The sequence below is a fragment of the Salmo salar genome, chromosome 18, assembly GCF_965601325.2.
Source record: "Salmo salar chromosome 18, fSalSal1, whole genome shotgun sequence".
Taxonomy (NCBI): Eukaryota; Metazoa; Chordata; class Actinopteri; order Salmoniformes; family Salmonidae; genus Salmo; species Salmo salar.
The window spans coordinates 72,198,060-72,214,816 of NC_138308.1; the positions used below are offsets into that span (position 1 = coordinate 72,198,060).

General features: G+C 43.6%; 1 protein-coding gene across 2 annotated transcripts in view; it reads right to left on the reverse strand.

Annotated features, from left to right (window-relative positions):
* The window catches only part of LOC106577569 (protein Dok-7), a 46,643-nt gene that overhangs the window by 26,848 nt on the left and 3,038 nt on the right, over positions 1–16,757 (reverse strand). For both annotated transcript variants that reach the window (XM_014155717.3, XM_014155715.3), the window contains exons 4-7: positions 15,122–15,322; positions 6,173–6,292; positions 2,625–2,729; positions 1,254–2,083 (exon numbers count right to left, since the gene is read on the reverse strand). In XM_014155717.3, coding sequence (XP_014011192.2) covers positions 1,254–2,083; positions 2,625–2,729; positions 6,173–6,292; positions 15,122–15,322 — 1,256 coding nt within the window. The remainder of the gene's footprint in view (positions 1–1,253; positions 2,084–2,624; positions 2,730–6,172; positions 6,293–15,121; positions 15,323–16,757) is intronic.

Here is a 16,757-nt window from a genome sequence, read left to right on the forward strand (position 1 = left end):
TATTTTTGTACTTTGGTAGTTGGTACTCATGAGACAAACAAAGCAATTCTGAAGAAATGTAATATTTTGACCCAAACTGTATCAATTTGATGACGATAAAAGTGAGATGAACCAGTGGAATACAGTCAATTGGATGAAAATAAACAAAGGGTACACTTTTCCACCATAGATTAATAAAAGTAACCAGGGCAGCATCTCAATTGTATTTCCTTAATTCCTCGTGTCTACTCTCCTCGCCTCCTTTGCAAAACGCATTGGAGGAGAGGATCAAAAGTTCCTCCACTCCAATAAGTTTTGAGAAGAAAGTCAGGAGAGAGGACACACAACCAAGCTAGCACATTTGGTTCCTTGGAAGTTGTGGGAACGTACATTTTTGGTTTCTCGTTGGTTCTGGGAACGAAGCTGTACGATTCCTGACCAGTAAAACGGAAAGTTATTTTATTGTTCTGAGAACGGAAGTGAAAATGTCGCCTTTTCTAGGACCGTTAATTTTGTGGTTGCAGGGAGATTCTGAGAATGTTTTACTATGGTTCCCTGAAAGTGTTCCTGAGAGGTTTTATTAACGTTCTGGGAATATAAATTATAAATTATTTGAATGGAATTAAATAACGTTATGAGAAAATGTTTTAATAAGACTGCTAGCTTAACTGTTTTGAACTACAAGCACAGAACATATGGAAATAAATGTGTTTATTCATTCAAACACATGTATTTTTATTGTGGCATGGGGGTCAGTGAGACTCTAACCTATGATCTTCTGTTCTCTATCTATGGCAATAATCCCCTGCCCCACCAGGATGGAGCTAGCATGCCATGTTTATTACTCATACAAAGCCGTTCATTTTAGTCTATTCAAACAGACCACATTTCAAAGAAAACAAGCACTCGTTAAGATCAGGTGTGGCCAATTAGTGGGTGCAGCCAACACAGCTGAAGATACTTAACGAGACAGAGGATAGAGAGTTTTGTTGACGCTGAGAACGGAATGTGTATGTTTTTTGAATAATAATCATTTTTTGAATGTTACAAATGTTTTATTGGAAAGTTTCTTAATGTTCTGAGAACATTACTTTAAATAGAACCATGCTTAAACCTGAAGAAAATGTTATGCTAAAGTACTGTACAAGTTTGTATGCAAAATAACAATAGGACAACCAATCTCTCACCAAGCTCTAAGAAACATATGGTTCTCAGAATGTTATGTGCTAGCTTGGAAGGAATTAAGGAAATACAATAACCCCAGCTGTCTGTACCTTGAATCCTCCACAGGTGGCGCAGATGGTTAGGAGGGTTTTGGAGGCAGTGGCTTGGGAACTGCTGCATATCTGATAGGAGTCTGGGTGTTGACTGTCACTAGAGGGCGCCATCCTGCTCTTACTCTCCTCTGAGTGGCCCAGTAAGAGATCAGCTGTCGAGCGCCTGGCAACAGTGTCCGAGCGACCCCCGAGAGGACCCTCTTTTTCCCTCTGTACTGACTTACATGATGGGGGTGATTGGGGTGAACTACCCGCCTGGTCCTTAGATGTTGTGATGGTCTGGTGCCCCCTGGTCCCTCCTGTTCCCCCCTGCAGTAGATTCCGGGGGGTGTCGTAGAGGTATCTCAGTGACGTGGGTACCTGGTACTCCTGTCCTGGGGCTGGGGGGCAGGTACAGGGGGCCAGGTCCAGGTGAGGGGGCAGGCTGAACAGGGAGCCAAAGTCATCGCCCCCAGAACCAATGTCCAGGCTACCTGCATAGGAGGAGAAACTCCCAGAGTAGGAGGAGTGGCTTCCTGTGGCGATGCCGCTGTCGGATGAGCTCTGTCGACCAATCTCCTGCAGCTGCCGGGACCGAGGGGGCTTGGCTACTGCACGAGCTCCACCCACCTGGATGACGGACAGTTTATCCTCGGCCTGTAAGGCCACCTTGAGCCCAGACTGGCCAATGATGGTCTCTGTGGGGGCGGAGCTTGTTGTGACTGGCTCAGTCCAAATGGCCAGCCGGCTGCCGATGCTGGAGTCTGATTGGCTGGTGTCGGAGGTGTCAGAGGAGCCTGATATGCTGCGGTCGTCTCCCGCCACAGACAGACCATACGTGGAGGAGGCTTCCAAAACCACATAAGAAAACAGATTATTTATTCTATAAAAACAAAACTATTACTTATACACCTTATCTACACAAGCACATCAATAAAGCATAACAGATTATCCAAAATAGGTCTCCTCACTTGCCTGACTGGTATTCACAGTCATAATACTCACAATAAATCAACAACATAAGACACATTTCAATATGACGCAACAGAAACGTACTTTTAGAAAGTTACGATAATGCAACATGTATCATTTCCCATGGATTAGTCATGGAGAATACTAACTCTAATGCATGTTCCATACGTTGTTGAAGGAAGATGAATAGTGAGCAGTGGATGCTGGTGTCCCTTTTTTTTCACTCAAACTATAATGTAGCATTATGTTCATTAGCCCATTGTTAATACAATCCCCAAAAAAGGGTGCATGTCAGCAGTCCAGTTTTCAAGATAGAGCACTTTCAGTACAGCGCAATGACTGTGATGATTTTGCATTGAAGGACAGGCTCATGGTAATGGTAATTGCTGGAATAGAATGAATGGTGAGGTAATGCACCTGTGCTGCTCTGGTGAGACAGCATGCTAAGGCGTTTCTCCAGCTCCTGGGCCTCATGGTTTACCCTCTCCTCAGAGTAGGCCTGGTTGGCGGCAGCGTTGGGGTCTGTCGGGGTGAAACACAACAGTATTATTTTTACTTTACAATTATTAAAATAGCACACTATAGCAATGATATAGTAATTCCAATAAATGATATTCTACTGCTCTTTGGTAATTTACTACAGTATCCTAAAATAATATATCCGTTTAGACAGGCCCCTGTGAGACAATTCAGTGGAAAGGACAAAATTCTGTTTATGTCTGTTGATTAATAGTCGTAAATCTCGATAGGAGGCCTACTGATAATAGTATACATCATTATCTGTGAGGAGAGGTTAACCTTGGGTGCCTTTCTGATGTCACAGTGACATGTGATCAATAGAGTGACGCAGAGTGTTTCGTATTGAGGCACCCTCTGCGGGGTCATTATTAACTGGATGCATCCGGTTTTCAGGGGAACTGGAAAGAGAGCCTGTGACGTGACTTCCGCTTTTGACGTTAACAAGGCAACACTATCTTAACTCATCCTCCACATTTACTGGATTGGTTCAACAGTGCAGAAGAGAACCTCCCCTGACAGGACTAGAAAGAAAGAAGCGCTGCTCAGGCGTTTATTTTATGCCCGCTGCATTAGGTTAGTATTGAGGTGACACTGGGACAGATGTGAACATAAATCACCAGTGTGCCAATGAATCCTTGGGGGGCCGCTGTGATTAGGGTGATTACATGTCCCGGAATGTGCGGTACAGTCCTGCATTTTAGCGCTTGGTCCCGTGTCCCACAACCAAACAATCATGTACCGCATTTTATCATAACAGTTCTAACACCATTCATTTACTCTTTTTTTGTATTTGTTCCATATTTCAGTCAGTCATTCTAACATGTCTCTTTTGCAACAGAGAGGAAGAGGCAAAGTGAGAGGTTTCACTCCCCAAAATCTGTCCAAAATAAGCACAATGCATTTCTATGGGCATCTTTTGGAATTAAGTTCTTCACCTGCCTTCGGGACGACTCCCATTGTTAGGGCAGAGACATGAGCATCTCGTCATTATGTACAGATCTCTGTTTGGAGTCAAGTTGCACTTTTGACAAGATATATAAGGATGTGGTATCGGAGATATTAAACACTTCTCCAATCGTTGTTGAGATGTGATATTCTGCGCAGCATAAGGTGAGACGTAGGCCAATGTCATCGTCAACCAATCACATTTATCAAATCCTTTCGGTCGAGAGGACAGTTAAAACAGCATGCTGAGGAAGAGCTACAAAAGTAAGTAAACAGCCGTATTAGACTGAAAATATATACAAGGTGATTAAACTGAAAACATGTAAGGTGATTTTTTCAAACTTGAGGCTCTCCATGCTCATTAGCTGCTCATTTAACATATTTGCTGCTACTTCACTCAATCCAGTTTTCAAAGTCTCCCTTCCTAACTGTTTTAAATTCACTGAGACTGACCAGAAATGTTACCTTGGCCAAGAATTGCCAGATATTCATATAACAGACACACATTTGATCTCTTGTTTGGCATGACAAAAATGTGCACGAGGCAAAGGTGTAGCCTATAGGCGCTCTTCAATTAGCTTGTTTGGGCTTTTTGTGTGTGTGTGTGGGGGTGGGGGAGGTTATGCCGAATAAACATGTATTCATGTCAAGCAAAATGATCCCTTTGTCCCAGTTTATACACAATTTACATTTTCTCTAGCACACATCTAATAGGGCAGGCAGTATCAGTAGACGCAAGTACAGGGTCCTGTTCAGTAGGAAGAAAACGGACCCTAAACGAAGTCAAACCGAAAGGTAATACCTGAATGTATCCAATAAGAATACAGATTTTTGTGTTCCTATGCAAAACCTTTTGCTACGGTGTGCCCTACTGAACATGGTCCAGTACTGAGTGCTATCGTTATCGTTGTGCTGTCACGTCGCCCTCTATCTGTGAGGGTGAGAACGCCAGGCCTTTAGCGAGGTAATAGAGAACAGGGTCACACAGGGGTACACCTTGCTGTTTGTGCAACACTACATGTGTTTATTAATAGCACTGCTTGCCACGTGGCCCCTGTGGTACGCGTAATGGAGATGGTGTGGCAACGGATCATTAGTACCGCGCCGAGGATCTAATGTAAGTTACCTTAGTCCCAACCCAAGGTCAGCTGTTATTGACCTTGGGTTGGTTACGTTGATTTCCTGGTCAACCAATATTTTGTCAAGGGTCATTTCCAAGAGTCATTGTCGTTTTGATTGTGCAAGTAGAGTGCAAAATTACATACAAATGGCAAAAGACTACCTTGAGAATTTCAAATGGATTGCCGTTTATGTGATACCGGCATATCTATCGGTTACCAAACGGACTGCAATCAACTGGATATAACAGCTGACATCTGCTTCAACTTCTTGTCAACAACCCTGTTCCCTTTGCACGAGAAGGGACAGTGGTGTTTACAGGAGAGTAGGGATATTAGAAACAGAGAGCGAGAGAGAGAAATGGGGGCAAAGCAAGGGGAAAATGTGAAAGAGACAAAGAGAGAGAGAGGCACAGAGTGTGTGCTGGTGGTGGTGGGGGAGGGGGGGTGCAGTGGACACAGGAATCCTGGGGATGAGGTTACACACATGCACAGAGTGATTAGAAGGGTTTGGTGCGCTCTGCTTGTGTGAACTGTGACTTTGACCTCCCGCTCTCCCTCTGACATCGTCCCCTGCTATTTATTCTACTACAGACTACAATAATAGGAGATGAGCTCAAGGCCTGATTGGCGAGAGGATGTGTGAAACCAGGAACACCCAGTGGGACAAGCCACAGCTGCAGCGCCCACCCTAACCCCTACTGTACCTCTCGCATGACGCGACAGACTATACAGAGGTGACTGGATTGAATTTGCTGCTATAATTACAGTTAGTACAGTGGTTATCCTATTACATATGTATAAGGTGGCCCCGTTGTATACACTGCTTATGGTACAGTTAGTCCAGTGGTTATCAGATTATATTCACTAATATTATAGTCTGTACCCAGCTAATCCAATTATGTATAAAACAGCTGTCAGTCATAATGCTGTTGGATCAAAGTACATTGGATGGAATCCATGGGACTCAGAGTAACAACCTCTGGAAGTGGCTGCATTCCAGAAAGCACATGGTGGGCCACTATTATAGTGAGGATAAATCCCACACAAAGTATCTCTTGAAGAACGCTTGTTTTAATTAAGACAGCAAGTGTTCGATTTAAGTGTTTGCCTTAAGTGTTTGCCAAGTCAGAAGGCGAAAGAGCAATGGATAATATACCTCTACATAACTTACCTCAGAATGACCACAAGGATACATTAAGGCTACATTTCATCCATATTCTCCATTTAAATTGCCCAGAAATTTGATAAAATACTCTAACTCCCATTTGTCCTGTACTATAAATTCACCACCCTGGTCTGTATGTACTTGTTTGGGCAAGCCGTATAGCTAGCCGTGACAACTTTCATACCTACGTAGCAGTAAACACCTTTGGTACTGACCAGGCAGGATTGGCCTCAGTCCAAAAGGGCCTCTGGTGGGGGAGATGCCCCTGACGATGCAGTCGAACAGAAAGCTGATCTGCTCGCCCTCCATGGACGATAGGAAGAAGACGCCAGCCCCTGTAGGAAACACACATAGTCCGCCGGCTTAATGTCACATTTCGCTCTTTAGATAGAATGTTTTACCACACCCCTCTGGGTCAATTATAACTGGATGGAAGTAGTGTACAGAGATACATCTTTGTACTGGCCAGTTGGCACACAAGCACACTAATAGCTAGCACCCACTCATTTTGTTTGCAGACTGAATGGACATCACCATGGATTGTCATCCGTCTACTAATTGACATCCATTTCAATTTAGCCAGATACTGAAATAAGAGCAGCATTGAACTTCTTTAGATACAAAAAAAACTGCTGAGGTTAAATTATGTTAACCCACCACATTCCAGAATACATATGTATGATCTTAATTTGAGCCAGTTTGCTATAGCAGGAAAATATTCATGCAACAATTTCAAAGATTTTACTGAGTTCCAGTTCATATAGGGAAAGCAGTCCATAAATCCATTAGGCCCTAATCTATGGATTTCACATGACTGGGAATACAGATAAGCATCTGTTGGTCACAGATACTTTAAAAAACAAGGTAAGGCCGGTGATCAGAAAACCAGTCAGTATCTGGTGTAACCACCATTTGCCTCATGCAGCGCGACACATCTCTTTTGCATAGAGTTGATCAGGCTGTTGATTGTGGCCTGTGGAATGTTGTCACACTACTCTTCAAAGGCTGTATGAAGTTTCTGGATATTGGCAGGAACTGGAACATGCTGTCGTCATCGTCGATCCAGAGCATCCCAAACATGCTCAATGGGTGGCATGTCTGGTAAGTATGCAGGCCATGGAAGAACTGGGACATTTTCAGCTTCCAGGAATTGTGTACAGATCCTTGCGACATGGGGCTGTGCATTATCATGCTGAAATATGAGGTCATGGCGCTGGATGAATGGCAAGACAATGGGCTTCAGGTTCTCGTCACGGTATCTCTAGGCATTCAAATTGCCATCGCTTAAATTAAATTGTGTTAGCTGTCCGTAGCTTATGCCTGCCCATACCATAACTCCACCACCACCATGGGGCACTCTATTCAGAACGTTGACATCAGCAAATGGCTCGGCCACACAACACCATAGACTTGGTTTGTGGTTGTGAGGCCGGTTGGACGTACTGCCAAATTCTCAAAAACAATGTTGGAGGCGGCTTATGGTAGATAAATGAACATTCAATTATCTGCCAACAGCTCTGGTGGACATTCCTGCAGTCATTATGCTAATTGCACGCTCCCTCAAAACTTGTGACATCTGTGGCATTGTGTCACGTCTACTCTCGCTCTCCCCTCTGGCGCTTGAAGTCGCCGGTCTACTAACCACCGGTCCTGCCAACCCATCATTACGCACACCTGGCAACCATCATTACGCACACCTGCGCCTCATCATTAGGCACACCTGGACTTCATCACTTCCCGGATTACTCCCCCTTTATCTAGCACTCCGTTATAACCCATCAGGAGGTATTGTTTCTGTGTTCATGTTCAGACACTACTCTAGTTCGTGTATTCACTTTGTTTGTTCGTATTAAACTCACCGACTGCACCTGCTTCCTGACTCCCTGCGTCTTTGTCACACAATGTGTTGTGTGACAAAACTGCACATTTTAGAGTAGCCTTTTATTTTACCCGGCACAAGGTACACTTGTGTAATGACCATGCTGTTTAATCAGCTTCTTGATATGGCTTACCTGTCAGGTGGATGGATTATCTTGGCAAAGGAGAAATGCTCACTAACAGGGATTTTGTCCACACAATTTAAGAGAAATAAGCTTTTTGTGTGAATGGAACATTTCTGGGATCTTTTATTTCAGGTCATGAAAATTGGAACCAACCCTTTACATGTTGTGTTTATATGTTTGTTCAGTGTAGTATGTGGATTATAATTAATAGCCATTTTTTATAGGTCTTGATATATTTTTCCTAAGGGCAAATCAAGTCTTTAGAAGCCTTTTCAAACCTTAAATACATTACAAATGTGCATTTCCTGCTGTGATCAAATTCAGATCCAACATCTGTATGCTAAATAACCTAGGCTAAATAAAGCCTCACACAACACAAATGAACGGTCAAAAATCGAAATCTCTGATATACAGCTCCGGTCACTCAAAATGTAAAATTCAAAGTGTAAAGGTGGCAAAGGGTACAAGGGTGTGAGGGTTAATGAGTCAGGAACTCTCCTGCCCTCTTGCCATTCCCAAGCCCAAGACACACTAGGGGGTGTCACCAAGAGGATCTTTCTGTCACCTGGTCGTGAGACCACCCACCACAGAGCTATCCCCTGTCACATGTTTTAGATGCCACCGGCCCTAAGAAGGGGTCAGAGGTTAGCAGCTAAAATCACTCAGATGTTTACACTGAGGGGGACTCAAGACATATGTTACAACTAGTGGCGGTCGGTGCCGTTTAAAATGAGGGAGGATGATAATCTTTTTAATGAGCATCGCCTTATTTCTATTACAGCATATTGGATGACTGTCATTCATATTACATTCACCCAGCTCAATGTAACATCAATAGGTTTAGGCTATTACATGATACAAAAATTTTCCCTACAGTGGGGGAAAAAAGTATTTGATCCCCTGCTGATTTTGTATGTTTGCCCACTGACAAAGAAATGATCAGTCTATAATTTTAATGGCAGGTTTATTTGAACAGTGAGAGACAGAATAACAACAAAAAAATCCAGAAAACCCATGTCAAAAATGTTATAAATTGATTTGCATTTTAATGAGGGAAATAAGTATTTGACCCCCTCTCAATCAGAAAGATTTCTGGCTCCCAGGTGTCTTTTATACAGGTAACGAGCTGAGATTAGGAGCACACTCTTAAAGGGAGTGCTCCTAATCTCAGCTCGTTACCTGTATAAAAGACACCTGTCCACAGAAGCAATCAATCAGACTCCAAACTCTCCACAATGGCCAAGACCAAAGAGCTCTCCAAGGATGTCAGGGACAAGATTGTAGACCTACACAAGGCTGGAATGGGCTACAAGACCATCGCCAAGCAGCTTGGTGAGAAGGTGACAACAGTTGGTGCGATTATTCACAAATGGAAGAAACACAAAAGAACTGTCAATCTCCCTCGGCCTGGGGCTCCATGCAAGATCTCACCTCGTGGAGTTGCAATGATCATGAGAATGGTGAGGAATCAGCCCAGAACTACACGGGAGGATCTTGTCAATGATCTCAAGGCAGCTGGGACCATAGTCACCAAGACAACAATTGGTAACACACTACGCCGGGAAGGACTGAAATCCTGCAGCGCCCACAAGGTCCCCCTGCTCAAGAAAGCACATATACATGCCCGTCTGAAGTTTGCCAGTGAACATCTGAATGATTCAGAGGACAACTGGGTGAAAGTGTTGTGGTCAGATGAGACCAAAATGGAGCTCTTTGGCATCAACTCAACTCGCCGTGTTTGGAGGAGGAGGAATGCTGCCTATGACTCCAAGAACACCATCCTCACCGTCAAACATGGAGGTGGAAACATTATGCGTTGGGAGTGTTTTTCTGCTAAGGGGACAGGACAACTTCACCGCATCAAAGGGACGATGGACGGGGCCATGTACCGTCAAATCTTGGGTGAGAACCTCCTTCCCTCAGCCAGGGCATTGAAAATGGGTCGTGGATGGGTATTCCAGCATGACAATGACCCAAAACACACGGCCAAGGCAACAAAGGAGTGGCTCAAGAAGAAGCTCATTAAGGTCCTAGAGTGGCCTAGCCAGTGTCCAGACCTTAATCCCATAGAAAATCTGTGGAGGGAGCTGAAAGTTTGAGTTGCCAAACGTCAGCCTCGAAACCTTAATGACTTGGAGAAGATCTGCAAAGAGGAGTGGGACAAAATCCCTCCTGAGATGTGTGCAAACCTGGTGGCCAACTACAAGAAACGTCTGACCTCTGTGATTGCCAACAAGGGTTTTGCCACCAAGTACTAAGTCATGTTTTGCAGAGGGGTCAAATACTTATTTCCCTCATTAAAATGCAAATCATTTTATAACATTTTTGCCATGTGTTTTTCTTGGATTTTTTTCTCCCACTGTTCAAATAAACCTACTATTAAAATTATAGACTGATCATTTCTTTGTCAGTGGGCAAACGTACAAAATCAGCAGGGGATCAAATACTTTTTTCCCTCACTGTATACCCATCATGAAGTTGCTACAACCTATCCTATGAATTCAAGTTTACAACATACTGTAGGTGCACAGATCGAGAGAAATTTGAAGGTGACAGACATTTACACATTCAATACCGCCTTGCACAATCTTGCCTGCATTTAGGTGATCTAGGGTGTAATCAGTCCAACAGTTGCAAATGAGATTTTCCATTTAACAAATTCAGGTATGTTTATCTAAGTTTTGTTCCGTTTGCTTACGTTTAAGAAATGTTTTTCAACAGAATCGGAGGAATTAATACACCCCTGATCACACACAAACGCATTTCACTTTCATAGCAGCCTGCCAGATCGTTGTATAATTCCTTCTTGCATCTACGCCACAGTGTTACGCTGGTATAAAGGATTTTGGAGACAGGTGCAGGAATACACAATAGGGGTTTTTCATACACCCATAACAAACACATATACAAAAACACTGGGCTGTACCCAAACAAAAGAGCAAGGGTAAACCTCGTTAAACGCCACGGGACGATACCCGTAATAGGCGTGTATATATTACATATATATATCACGCAGCATAACAGCTGCACCAACGCATAGGCACTCACACCACCAACGGACATGGGAACAATAACCGACAATGACAGAGGGAACAGAGGGTGCATATATAACATACTAATCAGGGAAAATGGGAACCAGGTGTGAATAATCAGACAAGACAGTCTGGGGTTGATGATAATGAATCCCGTTCAGTGAAGCCTAGAAAGCCGGTGACGTAGACCTCCGGAACTGGTGAACAGAATGAGCATCAGGTTCGGGGGGTATACGTGACACAGGAGGCTGCTGAGGGGAAGATGTCTGGGATGGAGCGAATGGAATTGCATCAAACACCTAGAAACAATGTGTTTGATTTAGTTCATAACATTCCACTGATAACGCTCCAGTCATTATTACGAGCCCGTCCTCCCCAATTAAGGTTACACCAAGCTCCTGTGATCTTTACGCTTTCCTTCTCACACCTTTTTTCGCTTTGCTTGTGGACACACAGCTTAGAAAGTTGTCACCATATTAGCTAACGTCAAGTCAACAACATAGCTACTATAACTAACGCCTTACTAAATCCGCTACAATCAGTACAGTGTACAGTTAGCAAGCAGTTTAGCAGTTACACCAGCAGCCCCAGTGGCAATAAATTAATAAAGCCAAAAGCTTACCTTCACTTGGAAGAGTTCTGGAGTTGGATAGCCATAGTCAGCTAGGTAACATAGCAACCCTCTCTGTTTGAGCAGGGTGTTTGAGTAGGCTCAACTAGCTAGCTGGAAGGGGGTGGGAGCCTCCTAGGTTTTGTATTGAAGTCGATGTACCCAGAAGAGGATGGAAACTAGCTGTCCTCTGGCTAAACCACGGTGCTACCCTACAGAATGCTGTTGAGCCTACTGTAGACCTCCATTGAAAACAGTGTTTTATAATCAATTATTTGGTGACGTGAATATATTTAGTATAGTTTTGTCTAAAAAGGATCACTTTTTTAATGTTTCACTATTTAAATGTTTATGAAATTCACTGAGGAGGATGGTCCTCCCTTTCCTCCAATGAAGAGCCTCCACTGGTTACAATATCTCCTGTCTGCAGTAATCTGTTGTCGTCTATCATCCTGTTCTGAATGAAATAGCCAATTCAAAAGGCTAGTTAATCATCTCACTTGAGTATCATTTACAGTATGAATGGGTTCAACAGATGCAATGTCTACTACTGCATCGATTTATTTCCGTACTTGAGTGAAAAGTCATCTGTCATTGAGTAGTGCTTTGAATGAATGAGTGGAATGAGTGGTGCTTTGAGGACAACTCAAGGCTCTGGCTACAACAACAACAAGCAACAGGTGAGATAACTAACTTCCTTAATAATGACATCATGAAAAGGTTTCAACAAAGCTAAGCAGCACACATCACACCATCCCCACTCCCACCCTAACGTAATGGACCTCTCCACTTCTACCTAATAAAGTCAGAACCATAGGACCAAACCAAGGCGCCGCCATTCGCTGCGGGGACAGGATTTTAGACAGGCGTGTAAATAAGTTCTGCAGCGAAGGAATTGTCCGTAGAGCTCCGAGACAGGATTGTGTCGAGGCACAGATCTGGGGAAGGGTACCAAAACATTTCTGCAGCATCGCAGGTCCCCAAGAACACAGTGGTCTCCATCATTCTTAAATGGAAGAAGTTTGGAACCACCAAGACTCTTCCTAGAGCTGGCCGCCCGGCCAAACTGAGAAATCGGAAGAGAAGGGTCTTGGTCAAGGAGGTGACCAAGAAACCGTGGGTCACTCTGACAGAGCTCCAGAGTTCCTCTGTGGAGATGAGAGAACCTTCTAGAAGGACAACCATCTCTGCAGCACTCCACCAATCAGGCCTTCATGGTAGAGATGCCAGACGGAAGCATATCCTCAGTAAAAGGCACATGACAGCCCGCTTGGAGTTTGCCAAAAGGCACCTAAAAGACTCTCAGACCATGAGAAACATGATTCTTTGGCCTGAATACCAAGCGTCACGTCTGGTGGAAACCTGGCACCATCCCTACGGTGAAGCATGGTAGTGGCAGCATCATGCTGTGGGGATGTTTTTCAGCGACAGGAACTGGGAGACTAGTCAGGATCGAGGGAAAGATGAACGGAGCAAAGTACAGAGAGATCCTTGATGAAAACCTGCTCCAGAGCATTCAATACCTCAGACTGGGGCGAAGGTTCACCTTCCAACAGGACAACGCCCCTAAGCACACAGCCAAGTCAACGCAGGAGTGCCTTCGGGACAAGTCTCTGAATGTCCTTAAGTGGCCCAGCCAGAGCCCAGACTTGAACCTGATCGAACATCTCTGGAGAGCTGTGCAGCGACGCTCCCCATCCAACCTGACAGAGCTTGAGAGGATCTACAGAGAAGAATGGGAGAAACTCCCCAAATACAGGTGTGCCAAGCTTGTAGCATCATACCCGAGGAGACTCGAGGCTGTAATCGCTGCCAAAGGTGCTTCAACAAAGTACTGAGTGAAGGGTCTGAATAATTATGTAAATGTCATATTTCCGGGGGGGTTTTTGCAAACATTTCTAAAAACCTGGTGTTGCTTTGTCATTATGGGGTATTGTGTGTAGCTTGATGAGGGTAAAAAACGATTTTATCTATTTTAGAATAAGGCTGTAATGCAACAAAATGTGGAAAAAGTGAAAGGGTCTGAATACTTTCTGAATGCACTGTAGATCCCATGTACACACAAACACACACACATTTTTCCCGTCTTTAAAAAAGGGATGTGCTTTCCTTTTTTTACGACGCATGGATTGGAAAACTCTCCCCGATGTGACCTTCCCGATATTAAGTTGTGCCTCTAGTGGAAGACTGAATGGAGCTAAATAAATCACGGTTCACATACTGGAGTCTCGTGTTTCTAGTGGATCGTGTGTATTAATATTGCTCTGATGTCTTCAGCTATGTGGCGTACTTTGCGTGCCTGTCTGCGTCTACTCCAGGTGTTGACACGCGTCCATTCCCTCTCTAACGGTTTTGTGTCTATTCCAAGATGTAAACTGCAAAATACCATACCGCAAATCACATACACATGTTTCAGATATGGAAATGAACTTAATGCGCTCTCTGATTTCTCAAGTATGACTTCTCATTGACTTTTTTATATTTACAGATTAAGTCTTGCTGGACCAAGGCTAACTGACATTGGATTTCTATTCAAAGCCTGCAAGCTTTGTGAAACAAAATCGCCCACGACACCAAGTCCTTTATTTCATGTTGTTACCAAAGCAGATGCAATACACAATACTTCATATACACAAAGATACATTTGTATGTTTCTGTGTCTCGCCAAACGCCATTGAGCACATTTAATGTGAGTTGGCCCCAAGGAGAGCTACACTGGAGTCTGAAAAATGAAGAAACACCCACTCATCCCTCTAATCACTAGTCGTAGTTCCGACACTAATGTTCTCTGTCTGAATGATGCCAGCTGGCACGCTGTTCCAACAGGGTAGAGGAATCTAAGAGTAAAAACCCATGGAAGTGTAATAATGCAAATCCTCCGAAATGCCAAACGTGTCTTTCATGCTCTCAATGAAAAAGTCCCAAAGAGGAGATCAATCATAGAAATATGTCAGTTAGACAAACTTGTGGTGTGATACAACAGGCTGAAAGAACAAGTCAATATACTGTGCATGTGAATGAGGTGTGAAACAAAGCAAATGTGTAGTTTGAATGAACTTCTGTAACTGTCCACTTTCCTGTCATTAAATCCCCTCATCATCTTAGATCAATAAAATCAAGCCTTTTGTCCTTTCAAAGTACCCAAAGGTCATCGGAAATAATAACAGTATAACCTACATAAAATGCCAGAGTGCCATTTGACTCATTCTCTCTTGTCACATACTGTTATGTACTGTATTGGATTAGTATTCTTATGACTCGCTCAAGCAGATACATCCTATTTACTACTTCCATGGTACTTAATCAGATCACATAGACATAGATGTTTGTGTCAGTTCTTAGAAAACAGTCCAAGTCTAATCTTATTGGGTTTAGGTTCAAAGGATCCACATGCTGAAGCCAAATGTCAAACTGGAAAGCACCAATGACAATGCCATTCTTTTTCCCCGTGAGACAACAGAACAGCACAATGGTTAAAATGACGTAGCGCAACAACAACAGCAACTTCAGTCAACTCACAGTAGCCGCAGCGCGTTCCCCCCTCAAAGACGAAGCCATTTGGTACAGGCCCATATCTGCGCAGGTCCGGGAGGTTCCACTGGCCGATGATAACAGGGGGGATGTCCCTGGCCAGAACCAGTAGGTTGTTACACAAGTGAAGGATCGCAGGCCCACTCTCCAACTTGGTGCCTGGTAAGATGCCAACGCTAAACCTGTGGACTGGACAGAGAAGAAGAGAAGTTGAAAACCACTTAAACAAAAGACAAAAGACAATAAAAACTAATTAGGTCATTGACTTTATAAAAACGTATCCCATTATAGGCTATGCCTCCCTCGGCTTTAATGGTAGGCAATAACTATAAAGGGATAGAGAAAACTATTTAATTCCAAACATTATTGCTCCAGTATGGCTTTGATTTAATTGCTAAATAAAAAGAAGGGGAAACAGTTGAGCGCATTGAGAGTGAGATCAGTAGGCTTGAATTAAGAACAGAGTAGAGCTCAGATCCGAAGCCCAAATGTAATCAATCAGAGCCTGTCACTAACAACAATGTAATAGACTCAATATTTTCGTTAATGAGCAACATAAGAGGAAAGACAGGCCTGGCCAGGGTAGGAACATGTGTTGTGTGTCTGTTTATCTATCTGTTTTAAGTGGTGTGTGTGTGTGTGTGTGTGTGTGTGTGTGGTGTGTGTGTGTGTGTGTGTGTGTGTGTGTGTGTGTGTGTGTGTGTGTGAAACAGTGAATGAGTATGTGTAAAGGTTGTAGTTCCTCAATGCTAAACAGGAACTACATTAAAACACATGACTGATACCAGTGAGTAAACTCTGTTAGGTGAGAGATTGATGGCTTCGATGATGAAAAAATGTCGGCCAGTCCCGTCACGTCATCGCTCAGTTTGAGAGTGATTCATGGGGTGACACAACTCACAACAAAAGCGCTGGCGCACAGCAGACCTCAGCCACGGGCTGGCAGGTGACATTTCTACGTGCCTGGCCACACTTCAGACCAGAGCACAACAATCAGTACACACACACACACACACACACACAGTGGAACACACACACACAGTGGATTGGAACAGACACACATTGTACACGCACACACAAATTGGCATAAACTTTGGACACGCAGACACACACAGCACAGGGCAGCTGTGATATGTTCGCCTGACCATTCCAATTATACTCCGCACAATAGATTCATTACCTCTGTGATTTGTGACCTCTTTTACACTCATTTGTTCCACAACACAAATCAGTTGGACTCTGTCGAGTAATTGAGATTCCAACAAAATCTGAATTGCATTAATAAACTTTTAAAACAACACCAGAGCATCGAAAGGTCGAAGCAGATGTAAATGAATAGGTATTTCCAGGTGCTGACAGGGATATGAGTCGATACAACCCGTTATACCCTTTGTTTCCATACTAAATCAGTTATGAAACCGACATCTAAAACACCTCAGTGTAACATTATTTGGTTTGATGCCCATGTTACATATCCATATTACACAACACATGGGTCACCCAGAAGAGCATGTAATTGGAGAACACTGTCAACAAGGACCTACGCATCAGACTACCTGTTGCCTATGCTGTAGCAGAAACCGATGCGCCAGATCAAGTTATACCAAGCTGAATTGACGCAACG